Genomic DNA, 22,457 nt, shown 5'->3' on the forward strand with positions numbered 1-22,457 from the left:
AAATTAATAATACTTCTAAATAAAAGTTATTTTTCATCTTTTATAAACGTTAATATTAAATATCTCAAAAATTATCGTTTTATCTTAACTTAAGATATCAAAAATTACACATTTTTCAAAAGACTACATTTTTTTCAATATTTTAAAAGTAAATTCAATTATAATTTCCATTTGAAATAAAAAAATAAGTTGTTTCAAAATTAAAAATTATGTCACAATTTTTGGTTTTGTGAATACAACATTTGGTTTTTAAAAGACAGTGACGTAGTTATTAATATTTAAACAAATTATTAGTGGCTAAGATAATATAAGTTAATAATATTTTGACCTTATGTTGCTATTTTTCATATTTTGTTCATATAAAATATTTCAAAATTTACTATTTTATCTTAAGATATCAAAAATTATATATTTTTCAAAAGGCTTCATTTTTTCTAATATTTTAAAAGTAAATTCAATTATAATTTCCATTTGAAATAAAAAAAAAGTTGTTTCAAAATTAGAAATTATGTAACAATTTTTGGTTTTGTGAATACAAAATTTGGTTTTTAAAAGACAATGACGTAGTTATTAATATTTAAACAAATTATTAGTGGTTGTGCTATTTTTCATATATCTTTATTATTAAATATCTCAAAATTTACCATTTTTTCGTACATTAAGATAATTTGAGATATCACAAATTGTACATTTCCATAAAAAAGTTACTACACTTTTAAAGTCTGTCAATTGTCAATTATCAAAGAAATTTCGGAGTCATGTCCAGAGATATCAAAATGGAACATCCTGTATAAATTTCTCATAAAGATTTTCAATAAATTTCTCAAAAAAAAAGGAAATATTAAATGTCGTTTTCCCCTTCAATTAAACTGTAAAAATATGTACGAAATACAATGGTGCTTGTAACATAAATACACAGTTGCACAATACCTTGTGCGTTCATTAACATAATTTCCTAATTGGACTTTCCACTTAGACACATAAATATTTCTCGCGTTCGAGGCAAAACTCGAGTAACAAGCCCGTGCATACGTCCCTGCACTTAAACACACGTAACGACGACAGACGAGGCATGCTGAGCACTGTTAAGATATCTTCAGGACGTCTTACGGCGTTACCGTCAACGGAACAAAAGAGAAAAGCCCGCCAGTCGAGTGCCGGCCCCTTCTTAACGCTTTACGACTTCAGACGCCAGAAAAATTATATCCCGGCCGTCGTGTATAATGCCAAAGCGATTGTTATTGTTTTCCTGCGTTCCTTCCATCCCACGTTGTTTTTTTCGAAAGCTGAAATTAATATCAAAAGACGTCAGTTTTTAAAATAACACAACAACAAAGTAACTTCGTGCAACGTAATATGGGCAGGGGGTATTAACGTCCCTTTATTGTAAGAAACTTGAATTGCGCCCATTCACACGGACTTAATGGGGATATTAAAACTTCGGCTCGTGGATCAACGACGTGATGCTTTAACTAAATTCTAATTAAATTGTCCGTTATGACCGCAATAACATTATCAAATCCATTAAACGATCCGGGGCTAACCACAGTTTATAATTCGTTCACGACTCCCAACTCCATGATCTTCTAATATTTAGATAATGGAACACGATGGCAGACCGAATGATTTACCGCCGTGAGCTTCGGACGCCTTCTTGGGGATGTTTTCAGTCACGAATTGAACTATTACTCCGAAACTACACGGATTAATTACTGAGCTCGGGTACGGGCAGCTCCAAAACTTAAAAATTCCAACAATTAATTAACTCGTCCGTCACCATTAGTAACTGTCATTTTTGTTAAGTGAGTCACGTGTCAGATTTCTTAAATCATGTAAATAAAAAAGTGTAAATGTTCCGGTGAGCTGTGTGTTTTGAGCGTCCCCTCTTCACCATATTCCAGTAGGTAAGGCCCGCATTTCCTGACACAACACTCGACGTAAAGAAACGCACCCCACAGAAAAAAAAATGTTGCACCCCCCCATCATATCGATATTAATGATTCGGCAGACATGAACAAAGCGGTGCAGCCAGTGTTAAATCGTAATGTAGCACCAACCAATGCTCAATCTCCCATCAGCGGCACGAGATGTGTACATAACAGCCCCTAATTTAAATATTTCACGGTCTCCCGGGCCGCCACGCGCATTTCAACAACACATCGCATTGTTCGGGTAGACGTCTGCACCGACTGCGCCACTCGGTATCTATAACTTGCAGGCCGGGGGCTAAATACATAAATCTAAGGGTGAAAAAACCTGCCATCGAAGTGTTTTCAAGTACTATTACATGTTTAATGTACTTTTCCAAGAAATTAACGCACCACATAATTTTGTAAATAAATATTTATGTAAATAGTATATTATTTGTATTTACTTTGAACGGTACAAGGACCCTACTAGTGACCAGGTCAGGGTAGAAACCATTCACAACTTCTGCTCAGATCGTTTTTGAGAATTTTAACTTTGAGACATCGGTTTGTAACTACAAGAAGTTTAAAGAACGTAGAAATTTGAATAAGTATTGAAACTATTCAACAACGACTTCAAAAAGGTAATGTGCAACCCCATGTTCCTGCTCGAGGTCCGACCTTAACCGTGGATCATCGCAGTCCCGACTAAATTTTGCAGGAAAGCACGTAAAAATGGATTGGGAACAAATTTAATTTACAGATGAATCTAAACTTTGCCAAAATACATGGGATAAAGTGTGTATTTCGATGGTAAATGAAAGATATGGTCAATGTATCTTCGTAAATACAACCTCATTTGATCGAGGCTCAGTTATGGTGTGGAGAGACATTTTTTTTAGGAGGACATACAGACTTGGTGGTGATAAATAATGGGAACCTTAGTACTGATCATTACATTTTGGACATTCTAGAAGATTATGTCGTGCCATATGTTTCTTTTATAGGTCTGAAATTATCTTACTGACGTTGGGATGAATTCAATGGACTGGCCAGCTTGGAGTCCAGACATTGTCCCAAGAGAACATATCTAGGACATTCTTGGGAGACGTGTAAGGGACCATCCTAACCGTCCGAATAACTTAGCGGATGTGTAGCATCTTCTACTCGAAATTTGGGAGAATTTGGACCAAAATGAAATTCGAACCTAAATGTTGAGTATGAACAAATATGTGAGACTGTCATTCGTAGTAAAGGTGGAAATATCCCATATTGAGTTCAAAGATAAGATAAATTAATATAATAATATAATAATAATATTTGTTAGCATTTCTGCACATTTGGAAAACTGGATTTTTTAGTAAAACATTGGCTCTATGTCTTGGTATGGTGAGAGAAACACTGCTTCTTAAATGAAGTCTTGGCACATTAAAACTAATGTTGGCTAGTATATAAAAATAATTAATTTTGCCATGTAATATATTGACAAGAAACTTTGCTGACATTGTTCCTCTTCTTACTAGCAGTGAATCTATAGAATGTTCTTGCAGCAATATACTATGATAGGTGTTACGAGCAGGGTATATATTGTTCTTAAGAAAGCTCAAGTACTTAAGGTATCGTCATTGAACAGATTCCAGCCTAATTTGATGGCAAGTGTAAATGGGATTCCAGACAATACTGCAATACTCCAATTTGCTTCATACTAGTGCAGAAAAAAGAGTCTGAAATGCAATTTGAGAATTTATCGATTTGCAGTTTCCTAAGACAAATCTCAATCTTGAAAGTTGATGTAGAAACTTCCATTATTTGAGACACAAAAGATAATTCGTTGTCAAATAAAATGCTCAGATCTTTACAGCAATCTTTCCCCTCCAGCACGCATCCATTTATGTTGTAGGAAAACTGAAATTGCACTTTACGTTTGGTGTAACTTATAATAAAGCATTTCTTTACATTTAGATGGAGGTTATTACTCTGACACTATGCCAACAAAGTGTCAATATCACTTTGTAGAGTGAGGGCTTGTAAAATACTGTCGACTTGATAATACAGCTTCAGATCATCAGCCTAGGCTAGACTATAGCATAAAAACAAAATCAACAAGTCATTGATAAATAAAAGGAATAATAGGGGTCCCAAGTCAGACCCCTGCGGTACGCCAGACGTTGCAGTGTAAGTGTAAGACCTAAGGCCATTGTAGTAGACGTAACAAGTTCTGTTTCACACATAACTCTCAATTAAATTAATAAGACTACCACTAAGACCAAAAGTATCAAGTTTTGTTCAACAGTATATCATGGTCAATAGTATCAAATGCACGTGAAAAGTCTGTATGAAAGATGTCCATCTGACTTTTAGGATCTATTAACGAACTTGTATCATAAGTCATACGTATCAAATTACTGATGATGGACCTGCCTAACATGCTGATTAGGAGAAATTTTATAAGGAACACTTTGATAAATGACAGAATATAACACCTGCTCAAATATTTTAGAGAAATTACTTAATTAATCACCTTTTTTGAATACTGGGGTAATTTTGGCAGTTTTCCATATACATGAGAAGGAATTTGTTTTCAAGGACAAATTGAAAATAATCAATTATTATTGGTGTGGTGCGTTAATTTCTTTTTTCTCCAACACAGGAAAAATTATCATAGGGGAAGGAAACTGAATCTCCATTGATTAATTTCATTGGTTTTTGGCTGACATCAAAATCCGCACAACATCCAAACAACAGATTATCGGCGTTTACCATGAAGGTTCTTGGGCAGATTAATAGCGATGTGCCGAGTGAGCACCAACATAGATAATTATTCAAATACGTAACACATGTTCCATTATCGTTCCTTCTACAACAACAATTAATTCCCATTCAAATTACAATTTCCATATCCACATACCACTCAGTAATTTAACTCCTTGAGCCGAATAACTTTATCATCCCCACGTCACATATCGCGTAACACCCGACCCTGTAAATCTGCAGTGGCGTCGCCGACGTATTGAAATTTATAAGATGTGCGCCCCCGCGACCCCCGTTTCGGCTGCGAGCCACCCTCCCATCCCCCCGGACTGTCAGTTGGTAGTAATGTTGTACACACACACGGCGGATAGACCGAAGTGGATCATTAATGGTCTGGAGCGAATTCAAACATAAATCCCTGTTCCTTTCGGCGCAGCCCCGAACACGGGGTCATAAAAGAGGGTGACGGTTGTAATTAAATTAAAAGGATTTTTTAATTCGGCACTCGAGGGTCCGCGCCGCAGCAACAACGGCCTCACGACGTCGCCTATTTATTTTGAAATATTAACATATTCTTGCGGTAATTGTCGCCGAAATTAAATGGGGTAACAGTGAATTAAATTATCGTTATCTGATTAAGGGGATGGATAATTCCAGATTTAAAGTGTGCAAAGCCGGCCGTAAAGAACGGGGTTTTTCTGAAGCGGAAAAAACTTGATTAAGTCATTCACATCCCTCCTGGCTTTGGCATTAATTAAAAACAAATACACCTTGGGTGAGCGGTGCGTCAAGTGAGCACACACATCAATTTATATTCAGTCCAAATATCGGGGCCACTTAAGTTTATTTAGGGCATTTGCGGTGTATCTGATGGGATCATGTCACGGCTGCAGAACTGTTGACAATCTCGAATCAAGAACACGGATTATAAGGGTCAAATGGAAATAAATTTTAAGGGCGCCACAGCGGGAAAAAGTCCCGGCGAATCGTGACCAAATTTTAAACTATTACGGACCCGTAGAGTCCGCAACTGACCCCGGAATTTATACGCCGGAAAACTGGCGCGCAACGAGAAAAAAAAATGAAATGGTTTCTGATTATTATCGATGTGAATGGTGAGCAATGGATTTGACGGTTTATCAAAAGTGAACAATGCGAATCAAACAATAATAAACATAATGCACGGGATGTTAGACGGCAAAGGAAATCGGTTTAAGATAATCCTATATCAATTCTTTCTTATCGTCTCTACGCAGTAAGTAGGAGTTAGGGAAAGTTCCGTTTTATTCACAATGTAATTTTATTTTACGAGATCATGAGTGGAAAATTAAACTAAAACCGTGGATAATACGTTGGGGGATTTCAGGCGTAAACGGTTTATTCGGTTTTTAATTTAAATATGAATTAGACTGGCAAAATTATATTATTATAAAATCGGGCTTGGGGTGATATAAAAACATCGTTTTTATGTTTTTTGAGGCAGGAATTTAATAATAATTTACTCTGTGTTATTTTAAATTTCAAAATATTATTAATATTATTATAAATATTTTTCTGGGTTTGTTTTCTTCATTAAATTAAACTGAAAAATGTGATTTATTTCTTTTTAATAAAAATTAATTAAATAGGTTCAATAAATTATTTAGCAATTTAAGAAACATTTTATTCTTTTGATTTTTATTGAAAATTAAACTATTTTCAGTACACCCCTGAACAAATTTCAGTGATTTTAAATTAAAACAAAGTTAATTAATATGTTTTCTTTTTGTAATACATCAAAAGCCAGTCGCCTCCAGGTAGATTTATTATGAATCTGATATCGATCATTATTTTTTTTGAAACTTTGATGACTATAAAATAGAGAGTAAAGTTCAATAAAAAGCTTTGTTTCTGTATGTTTTTAAACAAAAATATTACAATAGTTTATTATCCATTAATTTACATTTCAAAATGACAATAATATTGGTTTTATTTTAGTTTAATTAGTAATAAAATTAACATATTAATAAATCAAATAAGCAGCCTGAAAATATTTAATACCTTCTTATTCTTCTTGATTTTAAATAAAAATATGAAGTATTTTCAGTATACCCCTGCACAAATTTCAGTGCTTTTAAATTAAAACAAAATTAATATTTTTTCTTCTCGTAATTCACCAAAAGTAGCCGATTTATTATGAATCTGAAATCAATAACTATTTTTGTGAAACTTTGGTGATTATAAAATATAGAGTAAAGTTCTATGAAAAGCTTTGTTTCAGTATGTTTTGAAACAAGAATATTACAATAATTTATTCTGCGTTAATTTATATTTTAAAATTATAATAATATTCTTATTATACTAATAGTTCAATTAGCAATAAAATTAACATATTGTTAAACCAAAGGAACTGTTTGAAATATATTTAATAACTTCTTATTTTTCTTGATTTTAAATAAAAATTAAGGAAGTATTTTCAGTATATTCCTATACAAATTTCATTGTTTTTAAAATAAAACAAAATTAATATTTTTTCTTCCCGTAATTCACCAAAAGTACCTGAAGGCGATTCATTATGAATTTGAAATCAATAACTATTTTTGTGAAATTTTGGTGATTACAAAATAGAAGGTAAAGTTCTATGAAAAGCTTTGTTTCAGTATGTTTTGAAACAAGAATATTATAATAATTTATTCTGCGTTAATTTACATTTTAAAATTATAAGAATATTCTTATTATTCTAATTGTTCAATTAGCAGTAAAATTAACATATTAATAAGTCAAAGAAACTGCCTGAAAACTATTTAATAACTTCTTATTCTTCTTGATTTTAATTATTACGGAAGTATTTTCAGTACATCCCTGCACAAATTTCAGTGTTTTCAAATTAAAACAATTAATCAATATTCATTCTTCTCGTAATTCACCAAAAGTACCTGAAGGCGATTTATTATCAATCAAAAATCAATAATTATTTTTTTGAAACTTTGATAATTATAAAATAGAGGGTAAAGTTCTATAAAAAGCTTTGTTTCAGTATGTTTTGAAGCAATAATATAACAATAATTTATTTCTAGTTAATTTATATTTTTAAATTATAATAATATTCTTATTATTCTAATTGTTCAATTAGCATTAAATTTAACATATATATTAAATCAAAGAAACTGTCTGAAAAATATTTAATAACTTCATATTCTTGATTTTAAATAAATATTAAAAAATTTCAGTGTTTTTAAATTAAAACAAAATTAATGAATATTTTTTTCTTCTCGTAATTTATCAAAGTACCTGAAGGCGGTTTATTATGAATCTGAAATCATTTTTTCTTAAAAAACATTGATGATTATTAAATAGAGAGTAAAGTTCAATGAAAAGCTTTGTTTCTCTGTTTTGGGACAATAATTTATTCAGTGTCAATTTTCATTTTAAAATATTAAATATAATTTTATTACTATTGTATGTTCAGTTAACTAATTTATAACTAAGCATTTTAATGAAACAAATAAACTATTTAAAATGAGCTTTTATTCGCTTTGTTTTAAATAAAAATTAATGAAGTATTTTCATTAAACTCGTTTCCAGATTTGAAGTGGTTGTTAATTAAAGTAAAATTAATTAATTATTTTTAGTACAAAAAAGTGCCTGAGGGCTATTTATTTGAAGCTTCAGAAACAAGTATTATCATATTTTTTTATTATCATATTAATCAATTGTGAAAAAAATATTTTCCCCATAACAACACTGAAAAAAACATTACGAGGGTCGAGAGATTGAGTCGTGTTCCCGCCGCTAAAATTACAACCCCCCATTTGAAAATTGAAAGGAAATGGTGCAGACTGGAATGTGATTAATCGGGCCACTTAGCTTACGTACGTCCTGATTAAACCGGACAAATGACCGTGATTAAAAAAAGGAACGGCCGCGATTTTTTATCTGCGACGCGGACGCGGAATTCAAATCGAAAACGGCGTCGCGACGGCTTATTTACGGCCCCGCATCAGAAATTGTCGGATGACACCCCAAGAAAAATAATTACGCCGAGGAAATGGCTTATCGATTTTTTAAGAGGAATCGCCATTACATTCAGATACGACGCGAAAATTGCGGAATCCTTCGACGGCTCTATTGTGCGCGATAGTTCCGCGATTTCTGATTCGATGTTTGTTGTCGTTGCACCGCTTCTATTACGGATCCGCTTTACAAGTGTATCGCCAAGTTTACGCTTTAATTCTTGGCAGCGGCCGCTTTGAGCATACTGTGGTGGCCTGAGAAGTAGCACAAATTACCATAAAATTGTTGATTTTTTATGTTTCTGCGAATGTCGATATTTAATTGCCATTTGTCAGCTCATTGTGTATCTCGAAGGGGTGCCAAAGTCATTTTAGTTATTGTGTCACTTCTAAATGATCAATATTAAAGTTTTTTTTGCAATTTGGGGTGAAATGACCAGCCAAATACCAGAAGAGCATATCAGACATTGTATGATTTTCGAGTCTCTCAAAGGTAGTAAAACAAAAATTGCGATGTTTATCCAAGAGTATCAGACGTTTGTAAATGCCAAAGATGGTTTTCCAAGTTCAGATCCGGTAATATTGATCTCTCTCACTCCTATGGATTAGGAAAACCAACTGCCTTAGACAACAACATGCTAAGGGCAGAAGTGGAAGCAAATCCATGTCAGACAATCGAAGAACTGTTAACCAACCTTAGTCGACCATCTTGAAAAAAATAAAGAGTGCACGTGCTTGGATCCCCTATAATTTGGTCGAAGAGAACAAAGCCAATCGATCCTTCTTAAACAACGTATTTCTTCAACAGCACCATACAGAATCGTTTTTTGATCATTTGATCATTGGAGAGAGAAAGATGGGTCCTCTATGATAATTTAAAATGAATCTTTCAATTTATCTGCCTATACAAATGGTTGTTTTTTTTTTTGTTAGTTTGTTTTCTTACTGTATTTTCAATTCAGTGTGTTGTTTTATACTTGGTAATAATATTGTAAACCATTTTTCCAGAAGCAACTTAAGCTTTTAGTGACGTTAGTAATATTTAGACCTTCATTATTCATGTTAATTATTATTTTCTTTTACTCTAGAGTGTCTAGAGTTTTTTTAGGACATTTTCTTTCTGTATTTTCAATTCAGTGTATTCTTTCATATTTGTTAATAACATTGTGAACCATTTTTCAGATGCAACTTAAGCTTTTAGTGACGTCAGTAATATTTAGACCTTCATTATTTATGTTAATTATTATTTTTTTTACTCTAGAATGTCTACAGTTTTTTAGGACGTTTTCTTACTGTATTTTCAATTCAGTGTGGTGTTTCATATTTGTTAATAACATTGTAAACCATTTTTCCGGAAGCAACTTAAACTTTTAGTGACGTTAGTAATATTTAGACCTTCATTATTCATGTTAATTATTATTTTCTTTTACTCTAGAGTGTCTAGAGTTTTTTTTAGCACATTATCTGACTGTATTTTCAATTCAGTGTCTTCTTTCATATTTGTTAATAACATTGTGAACCATTTTTCAGAAGCAACTTAAGCTTTTAGTGATGTCAGTAATATTTAGACCTTCATTATTCATGTTAATTATTATTTTTTTTTACTCTAGAATGTCTACAGTTTTTTAGGACATTTTCTTACTGTATTTTCAATTCAGTGTGTTGTTTCATATTTGTTAATAACATTGTAAACCATTTGCCCGGAAGCAACTTAAGCTTTTAGTGACATTAATAATATTTAGACCTTCATTATTTATGTTAATTATTATTTTTTTTACTCTAGAATGTCTACAGTTTTTTAGGACGTTTTCTTACTGTATTTTCAATTCAGTGTGGTGTTTCATATTTGTTAATAACATTGTAAACCATTTTTCCGGAAGCAACTTAAACTTTTAGTGACATTAATAATATTTAGACCTTCATTATTCATGTTAATTATTATTTTCTTTTACTCTAGAGTGTCTAGAGTTTTTTTTAGCACATTATCTGACTGTATTTTCAATTCAGTGTCTTCTTTCATATTTGTTAATAACATTGTGAACCATTTTTCAGAAGCAACTTAAGCTTTTAGTGATGTCAGTAATATTTAGACCTTCATTATTCATGTTAATTATTATTTTTTTTACTCTAGAATGTCTACAGTTTTTTAGGACATTTTCTTACTGTATTTTCAATTCAGTATGTTGTTTCATATTTGTTAATAACATTGTAAACCATTTTCCCGGAAGCAACTTAAGCTTTTAGTGACATTAATAATATTTAGACCTTCATTATTCATGTTAATTATTATTTTCTTTTACTCTAGAGTGTCTAGAGTTTTTTTTAGCACATTTTCTGACTGTATTTTCAATTCAGTGTGTTCTTTCATATTTGTTAATAACATTGTAAACCATTTTCCCGGAAGCAACTTAAGCTTTTAGTGACATTAATAATATTTAGACCTTCATTATTCATGTTAATTATTATTTATCTTTTACTCTAGAATGTCTACAGTTTTTTAGGACGTCTTTTTACTGTATTTTCAATCTAGTGTGTTGTTTCGTATTTGTTAATAACATTGTATACCATTTTTCCGGAAGCAACTTAAGCATTTAGTGACGTCAGTAATATTTAGACCTTCAATATTCATGTTAATTATTATTTTCCTTTCCTCTAGAGTGCCTAGAGATTATTTTTTTTTATTATTTGGACGTTCTCTTAGTGTATTTTCAATTCAGTGTGTTGTTTCATACTTGGTAATAATATTGTAAACCATTTTTCAAGAGGAACTTAAGCTTTTAGAAACGTCAGTAATATTTAGACCTTCATTATTCATGTTAATTATTATTTTTTTTACTCTAGAATGTCTACAGTTTTTTAGGACGTTTTATTACTGTATTTTCAATTCAGTGTGGTGTTTCATATTTGTTAATAACATTGTAAACCATTTTCCCGGAAGCAACTTAAGCTTTTAGTGACATTAATAATATTTAGACCTTCATTATTCATGTTAATTATTATTTTCTTTTACTCTAAAATGTCTAGAGTTTTTTTTTAGCACATTTTCTGACTGTATTTTCAATTCAGTGTGTTCTTTCATATTTGTTAATAACATTGTGAACCATTTTTCAGAAGCAGCTTAAGCTTTTAGTGACGTCAGTAATATTTAGACCTTCATTATTCATGTTAATTATTTTTTTTTACTCTAGAATGCCTACAGTTTTTTAGGACATTTTCTTACTGTATTTTCAATTCAGTGTGGTGTTTCATATTTGTTAATAAGATTGTGCAGAAGCAACTTAAGCTTTTAGTGACGTCAGTAATATTTAGACCTTCATTATTCATGTTAATTATTATTTTTACAGTTTTTAGCACATTTTCTGACTGTATTTTCAATTCAGTGTGTTCTTTCATATTTGTTAATAACATTGTAAACCATTTTCCCGGAAGCAACTTAAACTTTTAGTGACATTAATAATATTTAGACCTTCATTATTCATGTTAATTATTATTTATCTTTTACTCTAGAACGTCTACAGTTTTTTAGGACGTCTTTTTACTGTATTTTCAATCTAGTGTGTTGTTTCGTATTTGTTAATAACATTGTATACCATTTTTCCGGAAGCAACTTAAGCATTTAGTGACGTCAGTAATATTTAGACCTTCAATATTCATGTTAATTATTATTTTCCTTTCCTCTAGAGTGTCTAAAGATTATTTTTTTTATTGTTTGGACATTCTCTTAGTGTATTTTCAATTCAGTGTGTTGTTTCATACTTGGTAATAATATTGTAAACCATTTTTCAAGAGGAACTTAAGCTTTTAGTAACGTCAGTAATATTTAGACCTTCATTATTCATGTTTCTTTCATCTCAGTAAGTGTGACTTATTCAATAATAAAATAATATAAATGTTATTAAGAATAAATTCTTCTAATTAAGTAGTGCCACAAAACTTAAAGGTGTCTAGAGTACACCCAGAAAAATCGAATTAAATTATACCTACTATAAATTAATTTAACTTATAAATTATAAAATAACATAATATTTAATGTCTGCATGCAATAATTTAATTATATTGAATCGCCAAAATCATTATGGAGACCACCAGCAGCTAATTTTGGCATAATTATTATATATACCATAATATGTAATAAATATTTAGATATTTGGTGGGTGTTGTTATTTTAATTTTTGAAGGTAATGTAACATCATTTTGCAATATATATTTTATATACGAATAATTAGTTACAAAAACGTGTTTTTATTAATTCATTATATTTTCACATTAGGTTTTTTGGTTTTATTACAATTTAAAAATATTTACAATTTAAAAATACAAAAAATGTTTATAATATTTTTTACATTGACTTGGCAAAATTTGATTTACATTTTTCATGAAATATCTTACAAAGTTTCACTGGCCACCGTTCTACTGTCCCAACAAACCGGCCAACCTGTACCCATCCTAATTGAAAAACTAGCAAATTTATACCACACACAGGAGCCGGCCCACATAATTGTATCCGCACGGCATCGGGGGTGGCTCGGGCGAAGAACTTGAAATATGCGGTGTGTCGCATACTCAAGAGCGTTAATTAGCAATCCGGCGTATGAATATGCAAACGAGATCGGCGAGACCGGAGCGAGACCGGCGGAAGAACGTGTAACGCACACCTTTTATGCAGGCCGAACGCCGCCTTTCACATCTTGCAAATAAAATTATGCTCGCTACGCGAATATTTCAGCCGTCGCGTTCGGAACGAGCCGAATTTAACTTTATTACGGGCCGACGCCGGAAACTGGACGTTCCTGCAATACAAAAACCGTGTGTGTGTGTGTGTGTGTGTGTGTGTGTTTGCATAACGACATTAGTGGCCGCTTTTGGATTTGCGGAACGGCCGGGACCGTATTAATTTCATAAGCCCCGAATGTGACGTGCAGACAGCGTGGAGAACGGCCAAGGCAAATATGTACACATGTGTTAAAAGGAAAAAATAACGGGGATTCTCTGGGATGAGATAAAATATTCCATGTGACATTCATTACTGATTCTCGTTGTTTTTTTTATTTATTTTTTACACCAGCTACTGCGTTAATATGATCTATATTAGAAAAGTAAATATATGTATACCTCAAGGTACCGTAACAAGACCGATTGTGTTCATAATTCGTATTAATGACTTTTCAAATTTAGGAAATTCCAATAACCAACAAATAAAAATGTTGCAGCTGATTCATGTGGTGATGATGATTGTGGGTGAAATATTATCAGAATTAATTAAAAAATGTTTTTAACACAATTTATTATTAAAAATAAAACAATTGAACATTAATTTACTATCTATAATACATTTAGTTAATAATGAATATTATTATGGCCAGTCATGCCAAACATAAAATATTCGATGCAAGTATCATTTACTAATTATCATGTATTTCTTTTACTTAAACACCAAAGTAGTTGTATTAATAGAATATATAAAGAGATGATGTAGCTTATGCCTTGTGAATTAAAAATTAAATATATGTGTACTGCAAGGTACCGTAACTAAACCGATTGTGTTCATAATTTTTATTAATGACGTTCCAAACTTAGGAAATTCCAATAACCAATAAATAAAAAAATTGCAGGTGATTCAAGTTCTTGGAGTGTGGGTGAAATATATTCAGAAATAATTAAGAAATATTTTTAATTATTTTTGTATATAAATGATTATTTTAATAACGTAAAATATCTTTTAAGTAAATAAGTAAAGACATGTTATTATTTGAAATAAAACAATTGAAAATTAATTTACCATCCCTAATACATTTAATTAATAATGAATATTATTATGACCAGTCATGCCAAACAAAATATTCGATGCAAGTATCATTTACTAATTATCATGTATTTCTTTTACTTAAACACGAAAGTAGTTGTATTAATAGAGTATATAAAGAGATGATGTGGTTTATGCGTTGTGAATTAAAAATTAAATATATGTGTACTTCAAGGTACCGTAACTAAACCGATTGTGTTCATAATTTTTATTAATGACGTTCCAAACTTAGGAAATTCCAATAACCAATAAATAAAAAAATTGCAGGTGATTCAAGTTCTTTGAGTGTGGGTGAAATATATTCAGAAATAATTAAGAAATATTTTTAATTATTTTTGTATATAAATGATTATTTTAATAACGTAAAATATCTTTTAAGTAAATAAGTAAAGACATGTTATTATTTGAAATAAAACAATTGAAAATTAATTTACCATCCCTAATACATTTAATTAATAATGAATATTATTATGACCAGTCATGCCAAACAAAATATTCGATGCAAGTATCATTTACTAATTATCATGTATTTCTTTTACTTAAACACGAAAGTAGTTGTATTAATAGAGTATATAAAGAGATGATGTGGTTTATGCGTTGTGAATTAAAAATTAAATATATGTGTACTTCAAGGTACCGTAACTAAACCGATTGTGTTCATAATTTTTATTAATGACGTTCCAAACTTAGGAAATTCCAATAACCAATAAATAAAAAAATTGCAGGTGATTCAAGTTCTTTGAGTGTGGGTGAAATATATTCAGAAATAATTAAGAAATATTTTTAATTATTTTTGTATATAAATGATTATTTTAATAACGTAAAATATCTTTTAAGTAAATAAGTAAAGACATGTTATTATTTGAAATAAAACAATTGAAAATTAATTTACTATCCCTAATACATTTAGTTAATAATGAATATTATTATGACCAGTCATGTCAAACAGAATATATTCGATGCAAGTATCATTTACTAATTATCATGTATTTCTTTTACTTAAGCACCAAAGTAGTTGTATTAATAGAGTATATAAAAAGATGAAGTAGCTTATTCGTTGAGAATTAAAAAATTAACTATATGTGTACTTCAAGGTACCCTAATTAAACCGATTGTGTTCATATTTCTTATTAATGACATTTCAAACTTAGGAAATTGAAATAACCAATAAATAAAAAAATTGCAGGTGATTCAAGTTCTTTGAGTGTGGATGAAATATATTCTGAAATAATTAAGAAATATTTTTAATTATTTTTGTATATAAATGATTATTTTAATAATGTAAAATATCTTTTAAGTAAATAAGTAAACACATTTTATCATTTAAAATAAAACAATTGAAAATTAATTTACTGTCCCTAATACATTTAGTTAATAATGAATATTATTATGACCAGTCATGCCAAACAGAAAATATTCGATGCAAGTATCATTTACTAATTATCATGTATTTCTTTTACTTAAACTCGAAAGTAATTGTATTCATAGAGTATATAAAGAGATGATGTAGTTTATGCGTTGTGAATTAAAAATTAAATATATGTGTACTGCAAGGTACCGTAACTAAACCGATTGTGTTCATAATTTTTATTAATGACGTTCCAAACTTAGGAAATTCCAATAACCAATAAATAAAAAAATTGCAGGTGATTCAAGTTCTTTGAGTGTGGGTGAAATATATTCAGAAATAATTAAGAAATATTTTTAATTATTTTTGTATATAAATGATTATTTTAATAACGTAAAATGTCTTTTAAGTAAATAAGTAAAGACATTTTATTATTTGAAATAAAACAATTGAAAATTAATTTACCATCCCTAATACATTTAGTTAATAATGAATATTATTATGACCAGTCATGCCAAACAGAAAATATTCGATGCAAGTATCATTTACTAATTATCATGTATTTCTTTTACTTAAACTCGAAAGTAATTGTATTCAGAGAGTATATAAAGATATGATGTAGTTTATGCGTTGTGAATTAAAAATTAAATATATGTGTACTGCAAGGTACCGTAACTAAACCGATTGTGTTCATAATTTTTATTAATGACATTCCAAACTTAGGAAATTCCAATAACCAATAAATAAAAAAATTTCAGGTGATTCAAGTTCTTTGAGTGTGGGTGAAATATATTCAGAAATAATTAAGAAATATTTTTAATTATTTTTATATATAAATGATTATTTTAATAACGTAAAATATCTTTCAAGTAAATAAGTAAAGACATTTTATAATTTAAAATAAAACAATTGAAAATTAATTACGTATTACTATCCCTAATACATTTAGTTAATAATGAATATTATTATGGCCAGTCATGCCAAACATAAAATATTCCATGTGGCTATCATTACTGGTTATCATGGCTTTCTTTCTTTACTTATACACCAAAGTGGTTGTTTTAATAGAGTATATAAAAACATAATGTAGTTTATTCATTATGGATTAGAAAATTAATTAGAAAGTATACCTCAGGATACCGTATAGAACCGATTGTGTTCATAATTCTTATTAACCTTTCAAAATTAGGAAATTCTAATAACGAATATACAAATTTCAAATTTTCTCTTCAGTAAAGACATTACAAAAGTTTTATAATATAGAACATAACAGTTGAGAATTAGTTACCATCATTAACAACTTCAAATAATGCTATATATATGGAGTTATATTAAATTCATGAAGCCTAATGAATATTGAAATATGTTTCGAAAAATTGTTAAAGAAAAATGTAAAATAAATTTTAGGAAAAAAGGTATATTTTGTTTATTTATTGCTTTTTTATTCAGTTTGGCAACTATCCAACAAAATGGATGTAGGATGCGAGACCGACGAAGACATAAATCCAAATATCACATTGGAAAAGACGATGAATATGGTGGCTTCAATTTTAGGGGACATCAATTCAGAAAGGCACAAGCTAGATTACAAGTGAGTTCGTAAACGTTAAACTCCAAACATTGTTAATCTCCTCTCTCCGTATAAAGTTTGCACAAGGCTAAATTTTTGGAGGCCAAGTTTCAACAGGAACTGACGCAACTGCAAAACAAAATACGTTACCTGGAGCAAGATCTGGAGAACGAAAAACGATGCAAGGAGTACGCCCAAAAGGAAGTGGAACAACTGAAAACATACATAAGCACAAACATCGACCCGAGAGGTGGTGGCCTCGTTAATATTTTGGACGAAGCTTAATACTTGATGGCTTTTCAGATTCGAGACATCTGATCATGTTGCTGAACAGGATCGAGGACTTCGAGCAAACTAGGATTGCGACGGAGGTAGTTTTAGTTTTAATTGAACAACGCCCCAAGTTGATCAGTTTGGTTTCAGAACAAGGAAGTGATGGTGGAGAACGACAACGAAAACCGATTGACCAGGGAAAACGCTTGTCTCGTCAAATTCGTGAAGGAACTTCAGACATGTTTAAAGAGTGTAAGAGCAACAACAATTATGTAATATAAACTTCATACTAACTGTTTTAGTTGGCTGAAAGATTGAAGAACAGGGAAGTTAGAGTGTCGGAACTGAAGAAGGACATACTAAAAATCCACAGCGGATACAGACAAATTATCAGTAACACCGCAGAGCAAAAAATTCTGAAATAACTTTGATTATATTGTGGTACAATAGAATTAGTACAAATAAATTCCAATAACTTTGAGCACCTGTCAATGTTTCATTACCAGTCGCAACCTGTTAAATACAAGCGTGAAACAAACAGTAAACATCGACAATATCGCAGCCAGCTCCGGTCTGGATATCTTAGGAAATTCTAATAACCAATAAATAAAAAATTTTGCAGGTGATTCAAGTTTTTTGATTGTGAATTGTGATTGTGAATTAATTAAGAAATGTTTTTAATTATTTTTGTATAGAACTGATTATTTTAATAAAGTAAAATATCTTTTAAATATATAAGAAAACGCAGTTTATTATTAGAATAAAACAATTGAAAATTAATTTGCTATCCATAATAGATTTAGTTAATAATGAATATCACTATGTCCAGTCAAGCCAAACGTAAAATATTTGATGTAACTATCATTTACTAATTATCATGTATTTCTTTTACTTAAACACCAGAGTAGTTGTATTAATAGAGTATATAAAAAGATGATGTAGCTTATTCGTTGAGAATTAAAAAATTAAATATATATCTACCTCAAGGTACCGTAATTAGACCAATTGTGTTCATAATTCTTATTAATGACTTTCAAACTTAGGAAATTCCAATAACCAATATATAAAAACATTTGCAGGTGATTCAAGTTCTTTGATTGTGGGTGAAATATATTTAGAATCAATTAAGAAATAATTTTAATTATTTTTGTATGGAAATGATTATTTTAATAAAGTAAAATATCTTTTAAATAAATATGAAAACACATTTTATTATGTAAAATAAAACAATTGAAAATTATTTACTATCCATAATACATTTAGTTAATAATGAATATCAGTATGTTCAGTCAAGTTGTATTAATAGAGTATATAATGTAACTTAGTTGTTGAGAATTAGAAAATTAACTATAGGTGTACTTCAAGGTACCATAATAAGACCGATTGTATTCACAGTTTTTATTAAAGACTTTTCAAATTTAGGAAATTCTTATAACCAATATACAAATTTTGAGTTTTCTCTTCAATAAAGACATTATAAAAGTTTTATAATATAGAACATGAAAGTCGGGAATTAGTTGCCATTGATAAAAAATTCAGATAATGTTAATATATATATATATATATATATATATTTATATTAAATTCGTGAAGCCTAATGAATATTGAAATATGTTTTGAGAAATTGTTAAGAAAAATGTAAAAGAAATTTTAGGAAAAATGGTATATTTTGTTTATTCTTATTGCTTTTTTATACAGTTTGCCAACTATCCAACAAAATGGATGTAGGATGTGAGACCCACGAAGACATAAATCCAAATATCACATTGGAAAAGACGATGAATATGGTGGCTTCAATTTTAGGGGATATCAATTCAGAAAGGCACAAGCTAGATTACAAGTGAGTTCTTAAACCTTAAACTCCAAACATTGTTAATCTCCTCTCTCTCCGTATAAAGTTTGCACAAGGCTAAATTTTTGGAGGCCAAGTTTCAACAGGAACTGACGCAACTGCAAAACAAAATACGTTACCTGGAGCAAGATCTGGAGAACGAAAAACGATGCAAGGAGTACGCCCAAAAGGAAGTGGAACAACTGAAAACATACATAAGCACAAACATCGACCCGAGAGGTGGTGGCCTAGTTAATATTTTGGACGAAGCTTAATACTTGATGGCTTTTCAGATTCGAGACATCTGATCATGTTGCTGAACAGGATCGAGGACTTCGAGCAAACTAGGATTGCGACTGAGGTAGTTTTAGTTTTAATTGAACAGGCCCCCCGAGTTGATCAGTTTGGTTTCAGAACAAGGAAGTGATGGTGGAGAACGACAACGAAAACCGATTGACCAGGGAAAACGCTTGTCTCGTCAAATCCGTGAAGGAACTTCAGACGTGTTTAAAGAGTGTAAGAACAACAACAATTATCTAATATAAACTTCATACTAACTGTTTTAGTTGGCTGAAAGATTGAAGAACAGGGAAGTTAGAGTGTCGGAACTGAAGAAGGACATACTAAAAATCCACAGCGGATACAGACAAATTATCAGTAACACCGCAGAGCAAAAAATTTTGAAATAACTTTGATTATATTGTGGTACAATAGAATTAGTACAAATAAATTCCAATAACTTTGAGCACCTGTCAATGTTTCATTACCAGTCGCAACCTGTTAAATACAAGCGTGAAACACACAGTAAACATCTACAATATCGCAGCCAGCTCCAGTCTGGATTTCTTAGGAAATTCTAATAACCAATAAATAAAAAATTTTGCAGGTGATTCAAGTTTTTTGATTGTGAATTGTGATTGTGAATTAATTAAGAAATGTTTTTAATTATTTTTGTATAGAACTGATTATTTTAATAAAGTAAAATATCTTTTAAATATATAAGAAAACACAGTTTATTATTAGAATAAAACAATTGAAAATTAATTTGCTATCCATAATAGATTTAGTTAATAATGAATATCACTATGTCCAGTCAAGCCAAACGTAAAATATTTGATGTAACTATCATTTACTAATTATCATGTATTTCTTTTACTTAAACACCAGAGTAGTTGTATTAATAGAGTATATAAAAAGATGATGTAGCTTATTCGTTGAGAATTAAAAAATTAAATATATGTCTACCTCAAGGTACCGTAATTAGACCAATTGTGTTCATAATTCTTATTAATGACTTTCAAACTTAGGAAATTCCAATAACCAATATATAAAAACATTTGCAGGTGATTCAAGTTCTTTGATTGTGGGTGAAATATATTTAGAATCAATTAAGAAATAATTTTAATTATTTTTGTATGGAAATGATTATTTTAATAAAGTAAAATATCTTTTAAATAAATATGAAAACACATTTTATTATGTAAAATAAAACAATTGAAAATTATTTACTATCCATAATACATTTAGTTAATAATGAATATCAGTATGTTCAGTCAAGTTGTATTAATAGAGTATATAATGTAACTTAGTTGTTGAGAATTAAAAAATTAACTATACACGTACTTCAAGGTACCATAATAAGACCGATTGTATTCACAGTTTTTATTAAACACTTTTCAAATTTAGGAAATTCTTATAACCAATATACAAATTTTGAGTTTTCTCTTCAATAAAGACATTATAAAAGTTTTTTAATATAGAACATGAAAGTCGGGAATTAGTTGCCATTGATAAAAAATTCAGATAATGTTAATATATATATATATTTATATTAAATTCGTGAAGTCTAATGAATATTGAAATATGTTTTGAGAAATTGTTAAGAAAAATGTAAAAGAAATTTTAGGAAACATCGTATATTTTGTTTATTCTTATTGCTTTTTTATACAGTTTGCCAACTATCCAACAAAATGGATGTAGGATGCGAGACCCACGAAGACATAAATCCAAATATCACATTGGAAAAGACGATGAATATGGTGGCTTCAATTTTAGGGGATATCAATTCAGAAAGGCACAAGCTAGATTACAAGTGAGTTCTTAAACCTTAAACTCCAAACATTGTTAATCTCCTCTCTCTCCGTATAAAGTTTGCACAAGGCTAAATTTTTTGAGGCCAAGTTTCAACAGAAACTGACGCAACTGCAAAACAAAATACGTTACCTGGAGCAAGATCTGGAGAACGAAAAACGATGCAAGGAGTACGCCCAAAAGGAAGTGGAACAACTGAAAACATACATAAGCACAAACATCGACCCGAGAGGTGGTGGCCTAGTTAATATTTTGGACGAAGCTTAATACTTGATGGCTTTTCAGATTCAAAACATCTGATCATGTTGCTGAACAGGATCGAGGACTTCGAGCAAACTAGGATTGCGACGGAGGTAGTTTTAGTTTTAATTGAACAACATACTAAAAATCCAGACAAATTGTCAGTAACACCGCAGAGCAAAAAATTCTGAAATAACTTTGATTATATCGTAGTACAATAGAATTAGTAGAAATAAATTCCAATAACTTTGAGCACCAGTCAATGTTTCATTACCAGTCGCAACCTGTTAAATACAAGCGTGAAACACACAGTAAACATCGACAACATCGCAGCCAGCTCCGGTCTGGATATCTAGATGCAGAACAGTGAATGATGATGATAGTGTACACCCTCGAGACAGCCGTTAGTGGCGGCAACTGGGCCGGCCCCTTGTTGTCCGAACCCTCTTAGGAGCCCGGGGGGGATGTGTGTGTGCGTGCACCCAGATCAATAACGGGAATGCACTCACAGAGACAAACACGTTCGCACTCGAAGGGCAGCCGTATTGTTTTCAGAGGATCGGATTAATTACGTATTTGGAATGGGACGGGAATCGCGAGATCGGCATGTAAACAGAATATTCGAGAGGTGTTTGCACGGCTCGAGTGGAA

General features: G+C 30.5%; 1 protein-coding gene across 3 annotated transcripts; it reads left to right on the forward strand.

Annotated features, from left to right (window-relative positions):
• The first annotated feature begins 1,798 nt into the window (after window positions 1–1,798).
• Window positions 1,799–20,301, forward strand: LOC126265270 (uncharacterized). Of its 3 annotated transcripts, none has more exons than XM_049966139.1 (6): window positions 1,799–1,904; window positions 17,251–17,392; window positions 17,449–17,621; window positions 17,675–17,742; window positions 19,890–19,991; window positions 20,042–20,301. In XM_049966139.1, exons 2-6 carry the CDS (start codon window positions 17,271–17,273, stop codon window positions 20,162–20,164), a joined length of 588 nt encoding a protein of 195 aa, XP_049822096.1. In that variant the 5' UTR covers window positions 1,799–1,904; window positions 17,251–17,270; the 3' UTR covers window positions 20,165–20,301. The 3 variants fall into 3 exon arrangements, with proteins under 3 accessions (XP_049822096.1, XP_049822095.1, XP_049822094.1); XM_049966138.1 differs by lacking the exon at window positions 19,890–19,991 and adding an exon at window positions 17,795–17,896 and having other exon boundaries at window positions 20,042–20,292; XM_049966137.1 differs by lacking the exons at window positions 19,890–19,991; window positions 20,042–20,301 and adding exons at window positions 17,795–17,896; window positions 17,947–18,130.
• Window positions 20,302–22,457: the final 2,156 nt, after the last annotated feature.

Source organism: Aethina tumida, chromosome 4 (assembly GCF_024364675.1).
Source record: "Aethina tumida isolate Nest 87 chromosome 4, icAetTumi1.1, whole genome shotgun sequence".
Lineage (NCBI taxonomy): Eukaryota > Metazoa > Arthropoda > Insecta > Coleoptera > Nitidulidae > Aethina > Aethina tumida.